Here is a 25885-nt window from a genome sequence, read left to right as displayed (position 1 = left end):
GAAAACGGAGAACTATTTAAACTTTAAATTATCTTTATTATAGAAACTTAAGGATACTATGCAAACAGATAAGTTGGACAACCCTTTTAGGAGTCTGTGTTATCTTCCTGTATGATTAAATTTATGGTTTATAATAATTCCTAAAATTGCTTTTCTCCCTGTGAGTTACTATAAATATATACAATGATTGTTGTCTTTAATTAAGACTCCAAAGAAGTAGATTTAGAGTTGCTGTATTTGCAAGACAAAATTAGCAATGCCAATTATGACATTGCCAATTAAAAAATAATTTAATTCTCTGAATTTTATTTCCAATAAGTGAATAAAACACAAAGTTAATTTAGAAGCAAGATTTTTTGTTTGTTTGTTTTTTATTATTATTAGTTGTTCAAAACATTACAAAGCTCTTGACATATCATATTTCATACATTTGATTCAAGCAGATTAAGAACTCCCATTTTTACCCCGTATACATATTGCAGATTCACATCAGTTACACATCCACTTTTTTACATACTGCCATACTAGTGTCTGTTGTATTCTGCTCCCCTTCCTATCCTCTACTGTCCCCCCTCCCCTCCCCTCCCCTCCCATCTTCTCTCTCTACCCCATCTACTGTAATTCATTTCTCTCTCTCGTTTTTTCCCCTTTCCCCTCACTTCCTCTTATATGTAATTTTGTATAACAATGAGGGTCTCCTTCCTTTACCATGCAATTTCCCTTCTCTCTCTCTTTCCCTCCCCCCTCTCGTCCCTGAAGCAAGAGAAGCAAGATTTTTGAAAGTGATAATTAAGCAGGCAGAGAGAACAAGAGAAATTATAATCTTCATTTCTTCTAAGACCTATGATTTCTTATTTCACTATTATTTTTTCATTATCAACATATGGCATCAACATCATTACTCTTTCAATAAACATATAGTTAATAAACATTTATCTTGTACTTAAGAAACTAAAATCAATTGTTCTTTTACCTATCACTAAAAATAACAGGAAGTTTTGTCAGAGTTTAAACTTGGAAAATAATTTTTGCATCAGTTTATCAAGTTTGTCTGATATTTAATAGCTAAAACCTGTATTTTGAAAGAAAAACACAGAAAAATAACTTACCCCTTGAAGACTATCTTGAGAACTTAGTACCCACTCTCCCTCCATACTCAATGTAATAAAATGAGGCAGAATTATCTTACGCTAAAATGAAGGTATTTTTACATTTCAGGTTGTGTACTTTATTGGCTATTGATAATAAAGAACATATCAAACTGAAATCCACTTCAGTATTAGTTCCTCTATTTAAATGGAATCTCACAGGGTGTGGCAATTGAATGAATCTTCTATAAACATTTGTGTTCAGACTTTTGTAGACATAATATTTCAGCTTATTTGGGTGAATTTAAAGAAGCTTGATTGCTGAATAATATAGTATGTGTTCATTTAATGTTGCAAGCTACTGCCAAACTGTAACCTAAAGTGACTCACCATTTTAGATTCACAAGCAATGAATGATAGTTTTGGTTGCTTCTTATCCTTAAAATCATTACTATTCATGCCATTTTAGATATTAACCATTCTGATAGTTGTAGTAGTATCTTGTTGTTTTAATCTGCAATTCCTTAATGGCACATTTGGAGCATCTTATCATATGTTTATTTGCCATCTTGTTTATCTCCTTTGGTTAGGTGTCAAGAAATTTTGTTTGTTTTAACATTAAGTTTTTCTTTTACTTTTTATTGAGTTTTTGTATATTTGCCATACTAGTCCTTTATTAGCTATGTGCTTTTCAAAGACTTTCACCCAGTCTGTGACTTATGATTGTATTATTTTAATAATATCGTTCTAAGAGCAGAAGGGTTTTTTAAATATTTATATTAATTTATATATTTTAATTAGGTATATATAACAGAAGAATGCATTTTGATTCATTGTACACAATTGCAGCACAATTTTTCATTTCCTTGGTTGTACATAATATAGCATTGCACCATATGTGCAGTCATACATGTACCTAGGGTAACAATGTCCATCTCATTCAACCAGCTTTCCTGCCCCTATGCACCCTCCCAACTCCTCCTTCCCCTTTGCCCAAAGTTCCTTCATTTTTCCCATGCCCCCCCTTATGGATCAGCATCCACTTATCAGAGAGAACATTAAACCTTTGGTTTTGGGGATTTGCTTACTTCACTTAGCATCATATTCTCTAGCTCCATCCTCTTACCTGCAAATGCCATAATTTTAATATCTTTTATTTCTGAGTAATATTCCATAATGTATATATACCAGAGTTTCTTTATACATTCATCTATTGAAGGGCATCTAGGTTGATTCCACAGATTAGCTATCCTGAACTGAGCTTCTATAAACATTGATGTGGCTGCTTTACTATAGTATGCTGATTTGAAGTCCTATGAGTATAAACCGAGGAGTGGGATAGCTGGGTCAAATGGTGGTTCCATTCCAAGTTTTCTATAAGAAACAACAACAATAACAACAGCTCCATATTGTTTTCCAGAGTGGTTTTGCCAATTTACAGTCCCACCAGCAATGTATGAATGTGTCTTTTCCCCCACATCCTCACCAACATTTATTGTTGTCTGTGTTCTTACTAAATGACATTCTGACTGGCATGAGATGAGTTTTGATTTGCATTTCCCTAATTACTAGAAATGTTGAACATTTTTTCATATATTTGTTGATCAAATGTATATCCTCTTCTGAGAAGTGTTTTTTTTCCAGCTCTTTAGCCCATTTACTAATTGGATTTTGTTGTGTTGTTGTTGTTGTTTGTTTGTTTGTTTTTTAAGTCCTTTATATCCTGGAGATTAGTGCTTTATCTGACATGAGTGTGGCAAAAAATTGCTCCCAAAATGTAGGCTCTCTGTTCACCTCATTGATTGTTTCTTTCACTAAGAAACTTTTTAGTTTCAGTCCATCTCATTTATTAATTCTTTATTTTATTTCTTGCATTTTAGGAGTCTTGTTAAGAAAGTAGGGAACTAATCCGATGTGTTGAAGATTTGGGTCTACTTTTTCCTCTATTAGGCACAGACTCTCTAAACTAATTCCTAGGTCCTTGATTCATTTTGAGTTGAGTTTTGTACACTGTGAGAGATAGAGGTTTATCTTCATTTTGCTGCATATGAATTTTCAGTTCTCCCAGAACTATTTGTTGAAGAGGCTATCTTTTCTTCAGTGTATGTTTTTGGCATCTTTGTGTAGTATGAGATAACTATATTTATGTGGTTTTGTTACTGAGTCTTCTATTCTGTACCACTGTCAGAAGTTTTTTAATTAATTAATTAATTAATTTTTTTTGAGAGAGAGAGAGAGAATTTTAATATTTATTCTTTAGTTTTCGGTGGACACAACATCTTTGTATGTGGTGCTGAGGATTGAACCCGGATTGCACGCATGCCAGGCGAGCGCGCTACCACTTGAGCCACATCCCCAGCCCCAGAAGTTTTGTTTTTTTTAATGGATTCTAAATAGTCAATTTTTTTCTTAAAAAAATCATGGTTTTGATCTTATATCTAAGTATTAATAACCAAGTAAAAGTCACCCAGATTTTTTCCTGTGTTATTTTAACAGTTCTAGAATTTTGCATTTTAAATATAAATGTTTAATGTAATTTGAGTTAGTTTCTGTGTAAGGTCTAAGGAAGGTGTCTATAACCTTTTGTTTGTTTTGGGCATATAAATGCCCAGTAGTTTCGTCACCATTTGTTAAGAGGACTGTTATATCTCCAATGAATTGCCTTTGCTGATTTATCAAATACATCAACTGACTTTGTGTGGGTGTATTTCAGGTTCTTTATTCTGTTCTTTCACCTATAAGACACTATTGTGATTACTGTAACTTTATAGTAAGTCTTAAAATCAGATAGTATTGTCCTTCTCCTGAAATACTGTGGTAGTTATTCTGGGTATTTTGCCTCTCCAAGTTAGCTTTAGAATCATTTTTTCCATATTCAGGGCATAAGGAGGGATGAAGAGAGAGACGAGAGGTACCAGGGATTTAATTGATCTAATTGAGTTATGAGCATATAGAACAATGAATCCCACCATTATATATAATCATAATGCTCTAATAAAAAAGGAATTAATTGACTTTTGTATACTAACTGTGAATTTTGCCACTTTGCTATGATTATGAGAGTTCCAGGAAAGTTTTTTTTTTTCTCTTTTTGGCTTGTTTGTTTGTTTTACTTGAATCTTTGGGGCTGTCTATATAGACAGTCATGTCATATGTGAACAAAGACAGTTTTATTTCTTTTTCCAATCTGTGTATGTTTAATTAGTTGTCATATCGAACTAGCTAGTACTTCCACAACAGCATTGAATAGAAGGGATATCTTTATCTAATTCCTGATCTCAGGAGGTAAACATCTAGTTTCTCAATTAGCTATGGTGTTAGCTGTAGGGTTTTGTTTGCAATTCATCTCTATTTAGTTTACTTAGACTTAAAAAAATGAATGTATTTTTGGTTTTGTTAGTTATTTTTCAGCTTCTGTTGATATGACCATATTTTTTATCTTTGGATTCAGAATAGGAAGCCAAGGTCACTTTCAAGATCACTTCAAATCACATTATGTGATTTTTAAATATTCAACAAGCATTGAATCTATGAGTAAATACCAATTTTCTTGGTGAATCACATACAATTCTTATTATATATTGATAAATTCTATTTGCTAACATTCTGTTAAAAGTCTATCATTTCCATCTGGCCTCTATAATTTCTCATAACAAAATATTCTCAGTCATTGTAATTATTTTTTCCTTATAACTATGGATTCATTTCTTCTCCGTTACTCCTGTATATCTTCTTTCAAGTTCTTAATATTGTTTTCTTTGCCAAACTGGGGTGGTTTTCAGCTGTTTTTTCTTTAAATACTATTTTAGATCTTTTTTCTTCCATTTCTCCTTTTGGAATTTCACTGAGACAATGTTAAATAATTTCTTCTAATCTCACATTTCCTGAGGTTCTATTCATTTTTTCATTTTAACTAATGTTTATAACTAGCAATATCTATTTTTCTATCTTCAAGTCCCTGATTCTTTCCTCTGTTCTCTCCATTATATCTTCCTATATTCTATTTACTTGCTGAGGATTCCAATTTACATATTTTCTTAGACTTTCTATTTCAAGTATGTTCATGATTATTTACTGAAGCACACTGAAGAAAATATTTTTATCTGCTTCTTTATATTTTCTGTTTCTTAGACACTTTACACTTCTGGCATGTTTGGTGTTATCCCACAGGTTTCTGATACTTTGATAATTTTCTTTAGATATTTTTCCCTGTTATTTGGACTGGAGGTATTCAATTTGTGTATCTTCAAGGTTTCTGATTTTTTCCTGCCATCTCAAGTACATATTTCTGTTTATCTGTTTCAAGTATATATTTTAATTCATCTACTGAAAAAAACTTAATTTTTCTTATTGCAAATTTCATCTCTAGAATTTTTTCTAAATTTAAGGTTACATTTATACTGATTACACATTTGTTAATAATTGTCATCATAAATACTTAGTTATTTTTAAATTTTTTTTTAGTTGTAGTTGAGCACAATATCTTTATTTTATTTATTTATTTTTATGTGGTGCTGAGGATTGAACCCAGCATCACACACATACTATGTGAGCACTCTACCACTGAGTCACAATCCCAGCCCCATACTTAGTTATTTTTAACTGACATTAAATTGCACATATTTACAGTATAAAATGTGGTGATTTGACATATGTTTGCACTATATAATGATCCAATAAAAATAAGTATCATACCCATCACTCCATACCTTCATGAATTTTTTTATTTTTAAATGTCTATTCATTTTACATAATAGTGAATTTCACTGTAGCATATTTGTATATGCATATAACAATTTGTCCAATTTCACTTCCAATATCTCCTCCCTTAAAGTGCCTTTCTCCCTTCATATGATCCAGTTTCCTTCTATTTTCCTGTTGTGCTGTTTTTATTTTTTCTCACTCTACCTTCCTCATATAAGAGAAATATATGATACTTGTCTTTCTTTGTCTTGCTTATTTCATTTAACATGATGCTCTCCTGTTGCATCCATTTTTCTGCAAAAAAACAACTTAATCTTTATGAGTGAATAAAACTTCATTGTGTTTATATGCCATATTTTATTTATCCATGCATCTGTTTAAAGACAACTGGGCTAATTCCATAACCTGACTATTGTAAACTATGCTGTGATAAACATGAGTATCCAAGTATCTCTAAAGTACGCTGTCTTAAATTCTTTCAAATGAATAACAAGATGTGGTCATAAATACCAAGAATGGAATAATAGTTCCATTTGTATGTTTTTGAGAAACATCCATAGTGATTTCCAACTGGCTATACTAAATTGCATTCTTAACAACAGAGTAATAGTTCCTTTCCCCCTGTGTTCTCACCAGCTTTTAGTGTTATTTGAGTTCTTGTTGATTGCCCTTCTTACGGGGGTAAGGTGAAGTATCAAATAGTTTAGATTTCTATTTTTTCTGATGGCTAAATATGGTGAACATTTTTTATATTATTGTTGGCCTTTTGCACTCTTGTTTTGAGCAGTATCTGTGCATTTCACCTGCCCATTAATTGAAGAGGTTATTTTTTATGGTGTTGAGTTTTTTAACATGTTGAAATATATTGGATATTAATCCTCTGTAATAAGACTAGATGCCAAAGATTTTCTCTCATTCCATAGGCTATCTCTTTACACTTAACTATTTATCTTGCTATGCAGAAGCTTTATGATGACATCCCGTGTATAGCTCTTTGGTATTATTTCCTCAACTATAGGAGGCATATTGGGGAAGAAATTGTTTGTGCTTGTATGTTGAAGTGTTTCCACTATGTTTTTATTTTGTTGTTTGTTTGTTTGTTTACCAGGTTCAACATTTCTGGTATTATACCTAGGTCTTTGATGCATTTTGAGTAGACTTTTGTACATGGTAAGAGATGGTGATCCACATGGTGATCATTCTTCTACATATGGCTATTTCAGTTTTCCCAGCACCATTTGTGAAAGTGATCGCCATTTCCCCAGCACATGTTTTGGCAACTTTGTCAAGAATCAGGTGACAATAGCTGTATGAGTTTGTCTCTGTGTCATTTATTCTATTCCATTAGTAGAATTGAAAAATCAGTAAGTGGTATGTTCTTTTTATTAATATGGCCTCCTAGTATAATTTGAATTTGGATGTTGTGATGGTTCCAGAATTGTTCCCCCCTCCCTCAGGATTGCTTTAGCTATTCTGGATATTTTTTTCCTTTTATATGAAATTTAGAATTTTTTTCTTTTATATGAAATTTAGAATTTATTTTTCTATTTCTGAGGAGAATATAATTGGTACTTTTAAGCAAGTTGCACGGAATCTGTACATGGCTTTTGATGATGTGACCATTTAAACAAAATCAAATCAATGTATTCATATACATGGAAAGTCTATGAATCTTTTAGTATCTTTTTCAATTTCTATTTTTTCCCCAGTGGTCTATCATTTCCCTTTTAGAGATATTTTGCCTCTTTCATTAGATTCATTCCTACATATTTTTGAAGCTTCTGTACATGTAATTGTTTTTTATTTATTCTTGGCATATTCATTGTTGGATTATACAAAATGTATTGGTATTTATAAGTTGATTTTATACCATGCTATTTTGCTGAATTTTCTAATCAGTTCTAGAAATTTTCTAATGAAACCTTTAGGGTATTTTAAGTATGGGATCATATAATCTGCAAAAAGATATAATTTGACTTATTCCTTTCTTATTTATATTCTTTTTATTTCTTTCTATTTCCTACTATGCATAGAATTTCCAATACTACATGAAATAGGATTAGTGAAAGGGGGCATTCTATTCTTATTCCTGATTTTGGAAGAAGTGCTTTCTGTTACCTCCTATTCAGTATAACATTGACATTAGGTTTGCATTTATAAACTTTATTATGTTGAACAAAGTTCCTTCATTCCATAGTTTCCTAAGGGTTTTTAACAATAAAGGGTGTGGAATTTGTAAAATGTTATTTCTGCATCTATTGACATGGTTATGTGATTTTTTTCCCTTGACTCTCTTCATGTGATACATTATACTTATTGATTTGCATATATTGAAACATCCATGATTCCTCAAATTAAAAGCAACTTGGTCACTGTGTACAATCATTTTAACACAGTGTTGATTTGTATTGCACTTATTTATTTAGGATTTTGCATCTATGTTCATCAATGATATTGGTCTGTAATTATCTTTACTTGAAGTTTCTTTTTCTGGTTTTAAAGTTGGGGTGGGACTAAATTTGAATAATGAGTTCATAAGATTTACCACCCTTTCTATTTCATGAAATAAATTGAGAGCTTTGGTGTTATTTCTTCTTTAAATGTCTTATAAAATTTATCTGTGAATCCCTCTGGTCCTGGTCTTTCTTTACTGGATTTTTTAAATTACTGCTTCAGTGTCTTTTCTTATTATTAGTCCATTTAAGTTTTTTTATTTTAAATTTTACTTGGTCTTTTTAGTTATACATGATAATAGAATCAATTTTGACATAATTATACAAGTATGGAATGTATCTTGCTCTAATTCAGTACCCAGTATCTTACCTTCCCCTTCCCTCCCCTCACCCCATGCTCCCTTCCCTCTATTGATCTTTCTGCCAATTGCCCATAGGTTTTTATTTTAAATTAATTTCTTGTGGATGTAAATTATGGTGAGATTCATTGTGGTTATATAGGTACAAAGGTAAGTTATATCAGATTCATTCCAGAGAAAACTTTACCATCTTTGTTCTAGTTTGATAGGTCATATGTGTCTAGAATTTTTTTCAGTTCTTCTGAATAGTCCTCAGTAGAATACATATTTTCAAAATAGTCCCTAATGATTCTCTGGATTACAGTGCTGTCTGATTTTATCTATAATTTTATTAATTTGGATTCTCTCTCTCTCTCTCTCTCTCTCTCTCTCTCTCTCTCTCTCTCTCTCTCTCTCTCTCTCTTAGTTTGGCTAAGGATTTATCAATCTTGTTCATCTTTTCAAAGAACTAACTCCATTTTGTTGATGCTCTTTATTATTTTATTCTCCATTTAATTAAGTTTGGATCTTATTTTATTATATCTTTTCTTCTACAGGTTTTGGGAATATTTGGGTTTTGTTTTTCTAATATAGTGCACATTTTTAATATTTGTTGATCACTTGCATTTCATCTTTTGATGAGTATCTATTCAGATAATTTGCCCAGCTTTTATTGATTTACTTTGTGTTATTAAATTTTTTGAGTTCCTGATATATTCTACATATGTTTTCTTGCTTAAAGCCAAAGGACACTAAGTCAGAAAAGTTAGAGATGGGCAAATATTTTCATTAAAGGACCTGATTAATATTTTAGGTTTTGTAATTATGATTTCCTCAATTCTTAAAGCAACTGTTTTCAGTAATGGGTAAATAGATTTTGTTTTTACATTTTATTCATATATTTATTCATATATTTGTTCTTACATTTTATTCATATATAAGGCCAAAAATATTATTTGGCCTTAAGTCATACCAAAATAGGTGTGGGCTGGATTTGATCCACAAGGCATAGTTTGTCAGCCCCTCAACGAGTTGATTTGCCATTTCTTAAAATGGAGCTGTATTTACTTAGGGTGTTTGGAGGAAATATGTGGCTATTCTGGCTTCTTTCCTCAGGATTAAATTGTGGAGGTACATTCTTAATAAAGACACTTTCCCAAAGTAAATCTTCAAGGAAATGTACAATGTATAGTGATACCGATAGTTTACAGGAGAACAAGAAACATTGATGTGTGAAGTCCCAAAAATAGTAAGCTTTACTTCTTTTAGAAATTAAATTAGCTCTTTCCCATGGTCTCCCTTGCATACTCACTTGCAACCCCCCATTTAAGACTTAACATTTTAAAAATTTTACAAATCACATGACAATTTTCTTTTCATGGGATTTCAGTAAAAATTCAAACTAATTGTATAATGACACTTTTTACTTTAAAAGGGCTATGGACAAAAATAATTTTATATAAAATAAAGTATAACATGGGCATTAATGGAAGCCCTTTTATCACCATATTACCCAATGAGCCTAGGCTTTTATTTTAGTTGATGTCATCTGATAGACTCTGAATCCTAGCTTGCCCCCGCCCCCGAGTCCATTTCTTTTTCAGATCAATTAATATAGTTGCAATGCAGTTGTAACTGTATTATAAGTGTTTGGTCATAGCACTGATGTCACAACATCAGGAAGTATTCTCTGTGATGAACTTCTTCATCTTAAAAGCTACAGTTGTTTGTTAAGATTATGGAAGGAAACACACACACACACACACACACACATATACACCCAAATAACTTAAGATAAGTTATTTACATATGGTACATACATAAGATACATCAAAAAATCAGATATAAAGAAAAATTGGGATGCTAACCTTTGAACAGAGCTTTGTAGATTTAATTGCAAATTAGTATAATATACAGAACAAAAGATAGAGAAAACTTAAGCAATGTTCTAGAAAAATGGCACACCTTAAAATATATTAGTTGAAGAAATATTTATCAAAATACATGACCAATCTAATTTCACATCATTTACAACCAGAATAATGGTAAGTTATAATTCTTATATGTATAATATGTCAAAATACATTCAACTGTCATGTATAACTAATAAGAACAAATTTTTAAAAATTAAAAAAAAACTTCAAAAACTCTAATAGAGTTTGAGTTCTGTTGAAATTTTTCTTCCTCAACAAGAAAGTCTTAATACTTCACAAATTTCAGATCTCAGGAAAGTCCTCTTAGATATAAAAATAAATTAATTTTGTATAATTCTAGTTAGCGAATTTATTAATGTACCTTTTTCACTTCTGATGTTAATTGAAGTTTAAGTTTTCACAAAACATGTATATTTCAACATCACCACCTGTGGAAAGTGGTGTTACTAAGAAAGTCATACAACCCTTATGACACTTTATATCATCTTTTGAAAGTATATCTGCTAAGGAAGATATTTGGCTTAGAGTGTCAAAAAGAAGATATAAAACTTTGATAAAGTTGCCATCTTCAAATATCCAAGCAGTATTCTAATATAAATAACCAATATGAGTTGCATATTTACTGCATTTTCCATTAAACTGTTTTTCATTTGAGTCATTCCTATATTCTGTGTGATTATTTTATCCATTTGGTATATAGGTAAATTGTGTTGTTTCCATATGCAATTTTAAGGTTTGTTTTTGTATAATTTCTCATTTCTCTACACATATAAAACAGTTTATGTTTCAAAAGTCAAATTTGAATGATTTATTTTGTCAATGAAATAGAATGCATACCTATCTTAGGAAGAGTAAAAATATGGTCCATGTATTTCCTCAGGAGGCCGCATACCTGGATAAATCAAACACAAGAAAAAAGGTGTTAGTTACCAATTTATGAAGGCAGACTTTTATTAAAAGTAGACTAGTTCAAGTTGAATAAAATAAGCTTGTATTTTGCTTCACCTTTTACTTTTTACCTTAAAATAACAACAACTAGAGGCAGAACAATTATTTTTTATTCATTTGTTTTATCAGATATGCATGACAGTAGAATGCTCTTTGACTTATTGTACACAAATGGAACACAATTTTTCAATTCTCTGGTTGTACATGAAGAAATAATGTAAAAAACAAACATTCTCTCATAGAACAATGATCTGTTTTACAGTAAACAAAAATCTTGCCTTGAAATTTACACAGTGAGACTGTACATAATTGCATGAAAATATCTATTTTTTTCCTAAAACATTTTTCATTCATTAGTATTTTCTAGTTTTTCATACTGTACACATTTCTTAAAACACATAATACCAGCAGCAACTGAAAATGAATGCTAAATTTGATACATATGTGTTATCTACCTCAAGGCGTCAGCCTCCTGTCTTAGGTTGGTACCATTGCAATTAGATCTTACCCGTCACTGACTACGGGTCCAGAATACAGCCACACCTGTGGATAGGTCTTTGTACCAGTGTGTGTGGGGGGGTGAGGTTCTTTGCCTCACCTCTGTTGGCCCTCAAATTTTAGTTGAACGATCATGACAAGCAGAAGGTAGGAAGATACACCAAGCGAATTGACGGCCCCTTTTGGAAAAATTGTACCACCGATGACATCATCAGCAAAAGTACCCCAACACTACCACAAGTCGCTGCACCAACAGATAGTTCATAATGCATACAGGTGAGTTCACAATGCATATAAGTGATACATAGTCCAGGCAAGTTCTGCAAGTAGTTCATTGATGGCTATTGTAGAAGCTGTAGATTGGTTTTATCTTTGTTTTCACCGGCACTGGGATGAAGATAGGAATTCTGGCAATAATGGCTAAAGAAAAAATTATGTAACATTCCAGAAGGCACTAAGAGAAAACAATTTTCTTAACAATTTACATTGTCTTGAAGAGAATTATTAAATATAATGAAAAGGAAAGGTGAAAGTAAACAAACAGATCTGTTAACCTCCTTTTTTATTCACATATTAAAACAATCCTCAACAGTTGTTTACCCAATTTAAATTAAACCATTTAAACCTCATGAATAAAAAAAAATATTTGGATCCATTTTTTCATGAGCGCTCATCATATATGATATATGGACATACGTACATTCAAACATATAACACAAAACACAAGTGTGCACACAACACATAGCATAATAGTAATGGTCTTATAACTTTTTATAGGTGAAATCTCCATTGCAATGTTTAAAAACTCTATAGTCAAAAAATAGAACTGATCAGCAAAACATTAACCTAGGTCTATATGAGCTCAAAAAACAAAATAGAACTTCATGATGTGGGAAAGGGCAATAATAAAATAGATATTGAAAAAAGCATCCTGGTTCTGTCACAGATGTAAGGGTAGCCAAACTGGAGTTCTGGATATCAGCTGTTATGGATTTGAGCCAAATCATCTTCTTTTTAGTCTGTAGAAATCGCTTTAGTTAATCTTACTGGAATCCAAATCGGTTGCTGTTCTCCCTGTGGAAACACATAAACAGACCCCCAACTCCAGGCAATCACTGGGTCAGGACCTTAGTTAATCTCTCTGGAATCCAAATCGGCTGCTGTTCTCCCTGTGGAAACACACAAACAGACCCCCGACTCCATACAATTACTGGGTCAGGACCTTTCCATTGTCCTGTTAGAATATCCTTCCAAAGTACCTAGGGCTGATGTACATTTTTTGGACACATATGCCTTTACGCAGCACTAAGCCCTGATGAATCCAAATTTTAAAAGTTTAGAGTAAAAAGGGTTATTTTAAGTTTATCTTTGGGGAATATATACCCCTTCCCAATTCCTTCTTTTTGCTTTAATTAGTACATTTTAATAGTTTGATGAGCTCTTTCAACTATGCCTTGTCCCTGTGGATTGTATGGGATTCCTGTTATATGAGTAATGTCAAATGTTGAGCAAAATTGTTTAAAAGAGGTAGAAGTATAACCAGGGGCATTATCTGTTTTTAACTGTTTTGGAACACCCACAATGGCAAAATTTTGTAAGCAATGAGCTATAACATCTTTAGTTTTTCTCCGGCATGAAGGGAGCCCATCAAAAATCCAGAAGAAGTATCAACTGTAACATGCAAATATTTTAATTTTCCAAATTCTGGCAAGTGTGTGACATCCATCTGCCATATATGGTTAGGTATCAATCCTCTAGGATTGACTCCTTTTTACTTGTGGTAAAAAGGTCACACAATTTTGACATTGTTTTATTATTTGTCTAGCTTGTTGCTTAGTTATTTTAAAATGCTTTTGTAAAGTATTAGCATTGACATGGAACTTTTTATGAAAATTTGTAGCTTCGTCTAGTGTAGAGAAAATATGTATGCCATGTGTAGTTTTATCTGCTAAATCATTGCCCAAACTAAGGGCTCCAGGCAATCCTGTATGTGCCCTGATATGTCCTATAAAGAATGGATCTTTTCTGTCCCAGATTAGACTTTGTATACTGGAAAGCAAAGAGAAAACAGTAGAGGAAGGGGAAATCCTACCAGCATCTTCAAGGGATACTATAGCATTAACTATATACAGACTATCGGAAAATAAATTAAATACAGAATCTTTAAACATCACAAAAGCTTGTAATACTGCATTAAGCTCTACCTTTTGAGCTGATTGTTTGGGTACAGGTGTAACTAGTGCTGCTGTACCATTATTTGACCCATCAGTGAATATATTTGGAGGATTCATGATAGGTGGTTTTCTTGTCATTTTTGGAAAAATTACAGGATGCAATGACCAAAAAGACAATAAAGGATTAGATGGTAAGTGGTTATAAAATGAAACTAGATTTGCACATGACTATTGCTCAAGTGTTTAATTCATTAACTAACTCATCAATTGGATTCATGGTATATAGAGTAATAATTTTATTGGGAGAATTCCAAACACTACTTTTGCTGCTTTTATTCCTTTAAGTATTAATTGTCCTACAGCCTCAGGATACCTAGTAAGAATAGTGTTAGGAGAATAAGATAAATGTATCCATAATAATGGACCTTCTTGCCAAAACTCCTGTAGGAATATTTTTTGTTGGTAGTACAATAAATAATAAAGGCAAACTTATATCAATTCTATCCAAATGCATATTTTCCATATATGTTTCAATGATTTTTTAATACCTTTCTTGCTTCAGGCGTTAATATGCAGTGTGAATTTGGATCTGATGGACCTTTTAGGATATCAAATAAAGGTCCCAACTCTCCTGTTGGTCTACCTAGATAAGGCCTTATCCAATTTATGTCTCCTAATAACTTTTGAAAGTCATTAAGTGATTTGAGTTGATCTACTCGTATTTGAATTTTTGGTGGATGGACCATGGTTGAGGATAATAGAACTCCTAAATAATTAATTGGAAAATTTAATTGTACTTTATCTATTGCTATCTCTAGATTATAATTTTTAATAAGTTTATAAGTGTGGCATAACATTCTAGCAATGTGTTTTTATCTTTGTGTGCTAATAATACATCATTCATATAGTGAAATATTTGTAGTTCAGGATTTTGATTTCTAAGTGGCTGGATTACTTTGTTAACATAAATTTGACACATAGTTGGGTTGTTAGCCCTCCCTTGAGGGAATACTTTCCACTTATATCTCTGATGAGGACCTTCATGATTCAGTGCAGGGATAGTAAATGCAAAATGTGGACTATCCTCAGGATGAATTGGAATTGAAAAAAAACAATCTTTAATATCTATAACTAAAACATACCAGGTTTTTGGCAAAGCAGACAATTGAGGAATTCCTGATTGAGCAGGTCCCATAATACCCATCTCATTATTAATGGCTCTTAAATCTTGCAATAATCTCCATTTACCAGATTTCTTTTTGATGACAAAAATGGGAGTATTATGGGGAGATACACAATGTTGTATATGTCCTTCCACTAATTGTTGTTTGACCAGGTCATGGGCTGCTTTTATCTTTTCTTTAATCAGGGGCCACTGAGGAACCCATACTGGTCTTTCTGATTTCCAAGTAATTTTTATTGTCTCAGTGACCGTTTCTGAAAATCCAACCCATGTCTGCTTGTTCCTTGATCTATTTGTATTGGTGCTGCTATACCTTGTTCTTGTTTTTCTAATCTTTTTCCTTTCCTAAAATCTTGTCTAGTCATAATAGTGGGTGAATTTTGGTTGATGTTATTTGTTAATGTCAAACCTAATTGATCTAGGACATCTCGTCCCCTTAAATTTATGGGAAGATGATCCAATACATATTGCTGTATAGTTCCTTCACATCCTTCAGAATCCTTCCAATCTAACACCATTGCACTTATATGGGGATTAGTCGCCACTCCTAGGCCTCAAAGCATTTGAGTGGCTTGTTGTAATGGCCAATGTTTTGGCCATTCTTGAGGAGAGATGATGCTAAGATCTGCACCTGTATCCAGTAGCCCAATAAATTCATGTCCTTGAATATTTAGTTTCAGCATGGGGCGAGAATCTAAATTTAAAGAAAGCATAGCCTAATCTACACCTGTGGAGCCTAATCCCTTGGAACCTCTTTCTACAGCATGACTGGAAAATTTATCATGTAGGCTTGGTATTATTAGTAACTGTGCTATTCTATCTCCTGGTGAAATTACTGATATACCCTTTGGAGAACTGGCTATAATTTTTATTTCACCTTCATAATTGGGATCAATTACCACAGGACTTATCATAACTCCTTTTAGAGTAGAAGAGCTGCTTCCCAATAATAAACCTACTGTTCCTTTGGGAAGAGGTCCTTTTACCCCTGTGGGAATGATTTGAACTCCCATCTCTGGAGTTAGTATTGCTCTGGCGGAGGCACAGATGTCCAACCCTGAGCTCCCTCTGGTTTGTCTGATGAGGGATCTGATGGACAATGTGTCCTGGGCACTACCCTGATGGGGTTGCTGGGTTCCTCCAGTGCTCCGTATATTTGTGGTTTGGGGCCCCGGAACATTGGGCCCCCCTGTCCATTTTTTGGCAATGGAGCCCAATGCCTTTCTCCACGATATTGTGGATAAACACCTGGTCCTTGTTCGTTTTTTGATAATGGAGTACCCTCTATGGTGGTTTGAGAATGGCATTCATTAGCCCAATGTCTCCCTCTATGGCAGCATGGGCAAATACCCAGTATTCTACTCCTTTGATACCTAGTTTTGTTAAACCCTCCTCCTATGGAGCAATTCCTTTTACAATGTCCTGTTTGTTCACAATTGTAGCATGTTCTTGGCCTGGCATCTAAAGCTTGTTTTACTGCAGCTGCCATGACTTGCTCTTGTTCATTAAGGTCTCTACATAATTTAATATATGTGTTTAAATCTTCATGTTTCCATCATCTAATGACTTCTCTGCACCAACGATTTGCTTGCTCATAAGCCATTTGTTTTATTAATGGCATTACTTGTTCTGTATTCCCCAAAACTCTGGTAGCTGTTTGAATAAGCCTATCTACAAATTCAGCGTAAGATTCATTAGCTCCTTGTATTACCTTAGATAATTGACCTTGTAAACCTTCATGTCCTTGTAAAGTCTTCCATGCCCTAACCACCTCTGCAGCAATTTATGTGTATACGCCAGGATCATATGCAATTTGTTGCTGCTGATCCTCATAAGGTCCCTTTCCTAACAACATATCTAGATTTCTCTGAGGATAACCAGCTGCTGCATTTTGCCTAGCCATCTCCTTGCAAAATTCCTCATTGGCAACCTTCCATAACAGGTATTGACCTCCATTTAGCACAGCTTTACACATATTAGCCCAATCTGCTGGCATCATGTTCAAGTTGTTAATGGATTCGACCAAGCTTATAGTGAAGGGTGCTTGAGGACCATAGGTTGTTACAGCCTCTTTTAGCTGCTTCACTATTTTGAAATTTAAAGCATGGTGAATTCACTGCCCTCCTACCTCAAATACAGGGCATGTTAATACTTGAGATCCTGTCTCAGGATCCCAACTATCAACTGTTGGGGTTGGGGGCCTCCCAGCATATGAATGTGGCCTTGTTAGTTGGACATTTACATCCTCTGGTGATAGAAAGGTGTTAGTAGCAGTCTCTTGTAGAGGTGGTACTTTTGCTTGGACACTTATGCCCTCTTGTGATAGAAAGTTGTTAGTAGCAGTCTCCTTTTGTAACTTTCCCCCTGATGGCTTTTTCTGCTCTAAGCTTTCTTCCTCTATCTTTGTCTGAACTGAAGGCTTTGCACTAAGCAAACAAGATACGAACGTCCACAATGTCAATGTGCCAACTGTCAGCGTTCCTGAGCTTTTCTTTTCTATTCTTTTTAAATCTTCACCATGATGGTTCCATTGTGATATATTTAGCAAGTCCTCCTTAAAAAGCCATGGGCTACATTTTTGTATTGTATCAACGTATGCCCTGACTGTTCTTGATTTTACTGAGATGCCTCTTTCCTCTAATAATTTACTTAACACTCTTTCAGTTTGTTTTTTACTAATTTCTGATCCCATATTTCTACTATAATACAACCCAACAAGATGACGCCAAACAAAACCGAGACTGAATGAAATAAAAATGGAACAACAAAAAATCATTATAGCCTTTCTATCCTCCTGAAATGTGCATCTGTCCTTTCTCCCTATCTGTTCCTCAGACGTAAATAGTTTTTCCTCAGATGTGAGCGGTTTTTCTTCCGTCTCAACCATTTCCAGGGACAGGCAACTTAAAACAAAAGTGAAGCAAAACAAAAGAAGAATCTTAAAATGGCTACCCATCCTCTTGCCCTGCCCTCAGGGGCGAGCAGTTTACCTTATCACTTACCCTCAGTCATTCCCCATGTGGCCCACCAAATGCCGCAGTCTGGCTGGACACAATTCAGGAGCCACTTCTCAAAAGAAACAAACTTTATTTTTAGAGCAACACATGCCAAACAAAACAGCTCCTCAGGAAAACCTTCAGAGCCCAACTGCCACCACTGGCTTCCCACAAGCCTCTCAACCTCCCCCACTCCTCCTGCTCTTGAGGCCGATTGGCTGGGTCGCATGGGCCAAGCCAAAAAAAAAGTTCCCCAATGAGCAGCTCCGTAGTCTGAAAGGGCAGGGAAACAGCCCAATGAGCATCACCACAGAGGAACCAATCAGCTAGAAGTTGCTGGGGCCGCTGTGAGCCAATCATCAGCTGGCAGTCTGAAAGTTTGCTGGGGCCCCTTCGGCTGTGGTTCTCAACAGAATCACATCATTTGTGCAATCATACATGTACCTAGGGTAATGTTGTCTGTCTAATTCCACCATCTTTCCTATACCTATGCCCTCTCCTCACCTTTGCCCAATACAAAGTTTCTCCACTCATCTCATGTCTCCTTCATTATGGATTAGTATACACTTATTAGAGAAAACATTTGGCCTTTGGATTTTTGGTATTGGTTTAGTTTGCTTAGCATCATATTTTCTAACTCCATCCACTTACCTGAAAATGCCATAATTTTATTCTCTTTTATTGCTGAGTAATACACCATTGTGTGTATATATACCACAGTTTCTTTATCCATTTATCTATTGAAAGAAATCTAGGTTGGTTCCATAATTTGGCTATTGTGAATTATCCTGCTATAAACATAGATGTGCCTGCATTACTATATTATGCTGATTTTAAGTCCTTTGGGTATAGACCAAGGAGTGGAATAGCTGAGTCAAATGATGGTTTCTTTCCAGTTTTTTTTCCATACTACTTTCCAGATTGGTTGCACCAATTTTGAGTCTCACCAGCAATGTTTGATTGTGCCTTTTCCCCTACATCCTCATCAATACTTATTTGTATTCTTGATAACTGCAATTCTGACTGGACTGAAATGAAATCTTAGAGTAATTTTAATTTGCATTTCTCTAATTACCAAAGATGTTGAACATTTTTTCATATATTTGTTGATTGATTTTATATCTTCTTCTGAGTAGTGTCTGATTGGTTCCTTCACCCATTTATTAATTGGGTTTTTTTGGTGTTAATTTTTTTAAGTTGTTGATATACCTTTATTTTATTTATTTATATGCAATGCAGAGAATCAAACTCAGTACCTCACACATGCCAGGCAAGTGTGCTACCACTGAGCCACAGTCCCAGCCCCTAATGTTAAGTTTTTTGAGTTCTTTATATATCCTAGATATTAGTGCTCTATCTGATGGGCATGTGGTAAAATTTTGCTCCCAATCTGTAGGCTCTCTCTTCACCTCACTGATTATTTCTTTTGCTGAGAATATGCTTCATCTTTGGGAAATTTTTTCATCCTTCATATTTGGGAAATTTTCTCATATTATTTCATTGAAGACATTGTGCATTCCTTTGGTTTGAATCTCTATGCCTTCCTCTATCATGATAAATCTGGACTTGTCCTTTTAATGTTATTCTATAATTCTTGGATGTTCTGTTCATGGTTTCTTATCATCTTCACTGTATGGTCAAATTTATTTTCAAAATTGGATATTTTGTCTTCTTTGCCTGGGGTTCTGTCTTCCAAATGTTGATGATGCTCTCTATTGAATTTTTATCTGGTTTATTGTCTCCTTCTCTTCAAGAATTTCTGTTTTGGTTTGGTTTGGTTTGTGTTTTTTGTTTAGTTTTGTTTTTCAGATTATCTCTTTCTTGAAGTGATCTTTTGCTACTTGTATTTGCTCTTTTAGCTCTTTGTTGGAGTGATCAGTTGTTTATTGTATTTGCTCTCTTGTGTTATTCTTTGATGTGCAGATCATTTTAATTATATACACTGGTGACATTTCATCTTCTGCACTGTCAATGGATTCTATTATTGTAGCATCTTGGTTTGTTTGGGGCATTTTGTTTGGGAGTGTAGAATGAGATGTTTGGGGCATTTTGTTTGGGAGTGTAAAATGAGATGTTTATGAAGTAGTAGATTATAGGAAGCATTAAAGGGAAATCAAAAGAATCTGGATGTTAAAAGAAGAAAAATGAGAAAGGGCTCTCTTCTGCCTCTGCAACAAGATGGTATATTTTAATACACTTAGTAGCGATACCTGTGGTGTAATCAGCCCCACAGACCTTGGTGGTGGTCTTTCAGGTCTTGTTGGTTGTCCCTTGATGGAAGCAGTAATGTCTCTAGTTGGTGGCAGTGGTAGCATCATACCTGTTGGTATCTTGCTATTGGGCTTCCAGACCACAGTAGGTATCCCAAGATGGAAGCTGCACCAACTACAGATGGCAGAGAAGTCAATGAAGGTAACCCAAGATGGAGGTGACCATTTCAGAGATGGGGATGGAAGGGTGGGCTGTGTGATGGCATTGAGTGGCCTGTGCAGCAATGCAGTGCTGTGGCATGTGGTATTGCATCAGGCAGCTACCTCTAGGCCCTGTACATTGTCCCTCGGTGGAGGCTACCATGTGGGAAGGACTATGGCTGCAGTGTCCCAAGATGGAGGTGTTCTGAGGGGAGCCACAGTTGGTAGCCGGGGATCTGAAGCATGGTTGGGTCCTCTCTCCACATGGATGCAGTCAGAGGCAGAGCAAATATGATTAAATAATTATTAATATGACTTGAGAACAGGAATCAGAGAAGTTCTGGGTATTCTCACTTTTTAGAACCATGAAAGTCATTTGCCTTCTACCTTTCCTAGCATGTAAAAATGTCAACATTTTTCGTGTTTGTTTGCCATATAAAGTAATGTCATGTTTATTTTTTATTTGTTAATAATTACATTTTATAATTATCTAACAGTTTTCAAAATGAATGTTTCCTCCTAAACATTATTTTATTTGAGCCTCATAGTTATTATCTGAAAAGAGAGATTCCAAATCTTTTATTACAATCAATTCTAAAGTATATTATGGTGTAGGATAACTTTTTTATATCATAACTAAATGACACACTACAATATTATTTTTTATTTCATTTCCATGTTTCGTGAAGAGGGAAACTTAATTTGGGTTACTAAACTTTATTTTCACTTGTGCAAGATCCTCTCTATGCCTAAAAGGCACACTTGTTATATATGTTGCTCTTTGAGATTAACAATAAAATATTGACAGAAATTCTACTGTTTATGAAAGTCATTTTGGTTGAAAGGAACAGAATATCACTCATAATTGCTTGAAGAAAAAATAGGACAGGATGTGAGAACTTATTTCAATTATCTATGATTACCTTAGAGAAGTCATGAGCAGAAGTCGATACTTAGAGAGACTTAAACATCAGGAACCCAGCGAGAAATTATTTCCATCTCTGTTTCTCTAGAGGCATATTATCTCTTGTTTCTACTTCCTATGTATATGGCTATTTTATTATTTACTTTCTCTACACTGAGTTTTTCTACTCATCTGAGCATATAAGAGAAATGGATTTTCTATGATGCCTGAGGTTACATATCCTCTTTTCAAACAAACAGCAGGGGAAAAAAACTTTTCTGAATTTGAAGAAGGAATATTATTTCTCCAATTTGGAACATCAGGTTATGTAAAAAAAAAAAACAGAAGAGAAGATACCCCATAATGTGTCTGCCATGCCTGTTCTAATATTCAAATATTAATTCTTCAATTTTACTTTGGAAGTTATATGACTGTCCATTAAACACAAGTGTAACTAATTCTAAATACCTTAATATGATTTGTTTAATGTTAAATATTACTTTGAATTCAAAAATGTATTACTTGTTTTGCAGCTGATGACAACAACTAGTTCAGCAAGTGAACCTGTATCTTCCATTCAAGATGTGTCACTTCCAAATGAAAAAGTACCTGACAGATTTGAATATTTTTCTTCAGAAAGACTCAACACTCCGATGTAAGCTTCATTAATAATCAGGTCTACCTAAATACAATCTTATCTTGGATTACACTGTAGAAACAGGCTACTTTTATTTTATACTACATTTTAACATAAAATTAGATCCACAAATATTATGTATTGATTAGATAATAACAAGGCAATGATATATTGCAAGAAAGTAGCCTAATCAGGCAATTACATTTAGGTACATTGGAAAACTGTAAGTGTGAGCAAAGATGCAAGTGAGTGTAAAATCAACTTTCAGTATGTCTTCCAGTTAAAATACTGAAATAGTCATCCAATATTTTTCCACAAGAATCTTAATGTTGTCTCTTGCTTTCCACAATTAGAAAAGTAGAACTATACACTCTATAGTATTTTATAGGAAATCAATGTGTTTACTAATATTTCATGAATATTCAAAAAGGTATTCCTGTTTGTGTTTTCTTTAAGTAATGAAGAAACTTTTATGCTGAGACATAATGAAGGACACAAATGTGAAACAGAAGTTTCTGATACAAAAAGTTCTGTAACTCCAGGTGGTTCTTTGATCTACAAAAGTCTCCAAGATCTAACAATAATTGAAAGTGGCACCCCTCTTATGGACTCTGGTTCTGAAAGATGTGTGATTGATTCTGACTCTGATAGAGGCATAGGTTCTGACTATGACTTAGAACAACACTCAAAAGGCTCTGACTCAGTAATATGGGGAATAGATTCAGACTCAGAAACATGTCCCAGGGACTCAGCATCTAGAAATAACCTTTTAGAAGCAAAAAGATACCAGATGGCTTCAGGCTCGGAGGAAGACCTGATGGAATCAGAGCAACACCTGGTGAAAGTTGAACAGTGCCAGGTTGACTCTGACTCTCTAAAACACTGGATGGATTCAGGTTCAGAAAAATGCTTGGCAGACTCTGATTCTGAACAGTATCTGATGGATTCTGACAATGAAAGACTGGGGATAGACTCAGACTCAGAAAAATGCCCCATGGCCTCTGCATCTGAGAAACACAAGTTGAAGGCAGAAAAACACCAAATGGCCTCAGATTCTATAAAACGTCTGATGGAATCTGAAAAGAGTTTGATGGAGACTGAAAAGTTCTGGATGGTCTCTGCTTCTAAGAGGTATGTGATGGACTCAGAAACAGAAATAGGTAGAATGAACACAGACTCTAAATCCAGGGCACATCTGATGGGGGAAGAAAAACATGAGATTAGATCTAAGAGATATATGATGGACTCTGACTCTGAACCATGTGGGACGGACTCAGACACAGAAAGATATGATCTAGCTTCTGCAACTGAGAAAAGTCTCATGGATCCGAAAACATTTCAGCTGAGCACTGATTCTGATGGGTTCTGGATAGATTCATGGTCTGAAAAACATACAGTGGACTTGAAATCTGAAAGTCTGGGGATGGCCAGTGATTCTGTAAAACACCTGAGGAAGGCCAAAACTTGCCAAAGTGTCTGTGACTTGGAAAGATTCTGGATGGGCAAGTCTAAATCTGAAAGAAAATTGACAGACTCTGCAAAAGAACAATCAGACTTTGATCATGGTAAATGCTGGGATAGCCCTAGAAAATATCAGCATAGGTCTGTAAAACTTCAGAATATCTCTGAAAGCTGTCAGGATGACTCTCAAAATCTTCAGTATGACTTGAATATGCATAATGAAGACTCTCTTTATGAAAAACATCGTACCAGCCCTGAAAATGAAAGAAATCCAAGTGAATTTGAAAGTAAAAGATGCTTGATGGAGATGGAGAGGGAACAATTAAAAAATGTAAAACTTCAAGTAGATGAAGAAAGTGAAAGCCATCTCATGGAGTCTGATAATGAAAAAAAGCAGAGAACTACAGTTGACAGTGAAAGACATCACCTTGACTCAGAAAATGAAGCACAACGGCTTGGTGCTCGCAGAAAGGAAAATCGTCCTCAAGGTAAGTGTAAATATATATTGCCTTTGAAAACAGCTTGTTTTATAAGTTTAATGACATTATGACACTTCAAATATTGACAGATTTGGATCTGTGACCATTTTATCAGCAATTCTGAAGAAAGGCACCTTATACTCAATTTTCATTTCACTTTAAAAAATTGGGCAAATCTCACTTTAGTTTAATTTTTTTTATCTCCTTAACATAAAAGGAGGAAAATTAAAGAATACTTAGCAAACATGGTTATGTTGGCCTAAGAAATGCCTTTTGAATTTACCTTCTATCATTATATATGTACAAATAACTAATAATTTTTCTTATTATTAGTTTTTGTGGAATGTGGTAAATATTCAAGCCTAAAAACATTCAAATTATTTTGCTTCTCTCAAAATATCATTATCTAACCTCTATGATTGCCAATGAAAAGTTAGCATTTATATTATCAATCATGTTTACCATACCAAAGCATTATGATTCTTGATTTCCTAAGCCATTTTATCAAGGTATGCTTATAGATAGTGTTTTTGTTTATATTATACATTTTCCAAGGAGGCTTTTAGCTCTAAGTACCAAAATTACCTAAGAACTTGACCCTAAATATTTCAAGAAAGCTTTCCTATGATATTAGAATAATTTTAAAATAAACTGTAACTCCTTTCAAAAACAGTGTTTAAAATAAAATACATTAATGTATAATCATAATTTCCTATTTGAATATACTATTTCTCTATGTTTAAGTCAGCTTTTTCATTGCTGTGAACAAAAGACCTGATAAGAACAATTAAAGGAGTAATGATTTATTTGAGGGCTCACAGGATTAGAGGTCACAGTCCATAGATGGCCGACTCCATTCCTTAGGGCCTGAGATGCAGCAGAACATCATGGCAGAAGAGTGTGGTGGAGAGAAGTAGCACAAGACATCACATCAGGAAGTACAAAGAGACAGAGTCCTCACTCACCATGTATAAAATAAGTACCCCAAAAGCACACCCCTAGTGACCCACCTTACCTAGCTACAGTTACCATCCAGTTAATCCCTATCCAAGGATTAATTCACTGATTGGATTAAGAATCTCATTAATCATTTCACCTCTAAATTTTCTTGCATTGTTTCACACATGAACTTTCAAATGATACCTCATATCTAAACCATAACATCACGTAATAAGCCTTTAAATTTGTCCCAAATAACATTGACATTTCTCAGATGTCATTTGCTTTAAGTGTGGCAGACTAATATGTCCAATAAAAAGCAGGTATGCTCTGAATTTTGGAGCATTTAGCAAAACAAAGTTTTACCAGTGGTTGCACTGATTGTCAGGTATCTTTATCACAAGTCATTAATTTAGCTAGAATAACTATGATATTTTTACTTTAACAGCAAAGGAAAATATTTACCTAACTTTTACAGTCCCTGAGGGGGTAAAAACAACAAAAAACAAACAAACAAAAATTTATCTGCCCTATAGTTAGAAATGCAATCCTATTGGACAGAAAAAAACAGGGAGAAATTGTTTTCTGAGATTTTTCTTTTCAAGTAGTTTATAGGAAAGGTAGTCATTTAAAAATACTGTTTAATTTTACAAAGAAAGGAAAAAATCTTTAAAAAATGTTTTCATTGGATTTGAATTTAGTAACACTATGTTAATTCTCCACTAATCTAATATCATT

The 25885-nt window shown here is 34.0% G+C and overlaps 1 protein-coding gene across 2 annotated transcripts in view; it reads left to right on the top strand.

Moving 5' to 3' along the window:
- The window catches only part of LOC101958962 (connector enhancer of kinase suppressor of ras 2), a 457679-nt gene that overhangs the window by 277491 nt on the left and 154303 nt on the right, over positions 1 to 25885 (top strand). For both annotated transcript variants that reach the window (XM_078034585.1, XM_040282705.2), the window contains 2 exons: positions 22165 to 22286; positions 22725 to 24217. In XM_078034585.1, coding sequence (XP_077890711.1) covers positions 22165 to 22286; positions 22725 to 24217 — 1615 coding nt within the window. The remainder of the gene's footprint in view (positions 1 to 22164; positions 22287 to 22724; positions 24218 to 25885) is intronic.

Source organism: Ictidomys tridecemlineatus, chromosome X (genome assembly GCF_052094955.1).
Source record: "Ictidomys tridecemlineatus isolate mIctTri1 chromosome X, mIctTri1.hap1, whole genome shotgun sequence".
NCBI classification, from domain to species: domain Eukaryota; kingdom Metazoa; phylum Chordata; class Mammalia; order Rodentia; family Sciuridae; genus Ictidomys; species Ictidomys tridecemlineatus.
The sequence above is the reverse complement of the archived record's forward strand: the minus strand, read 5'-3'. Positions and strand labels throughout refer to the sequence as shown.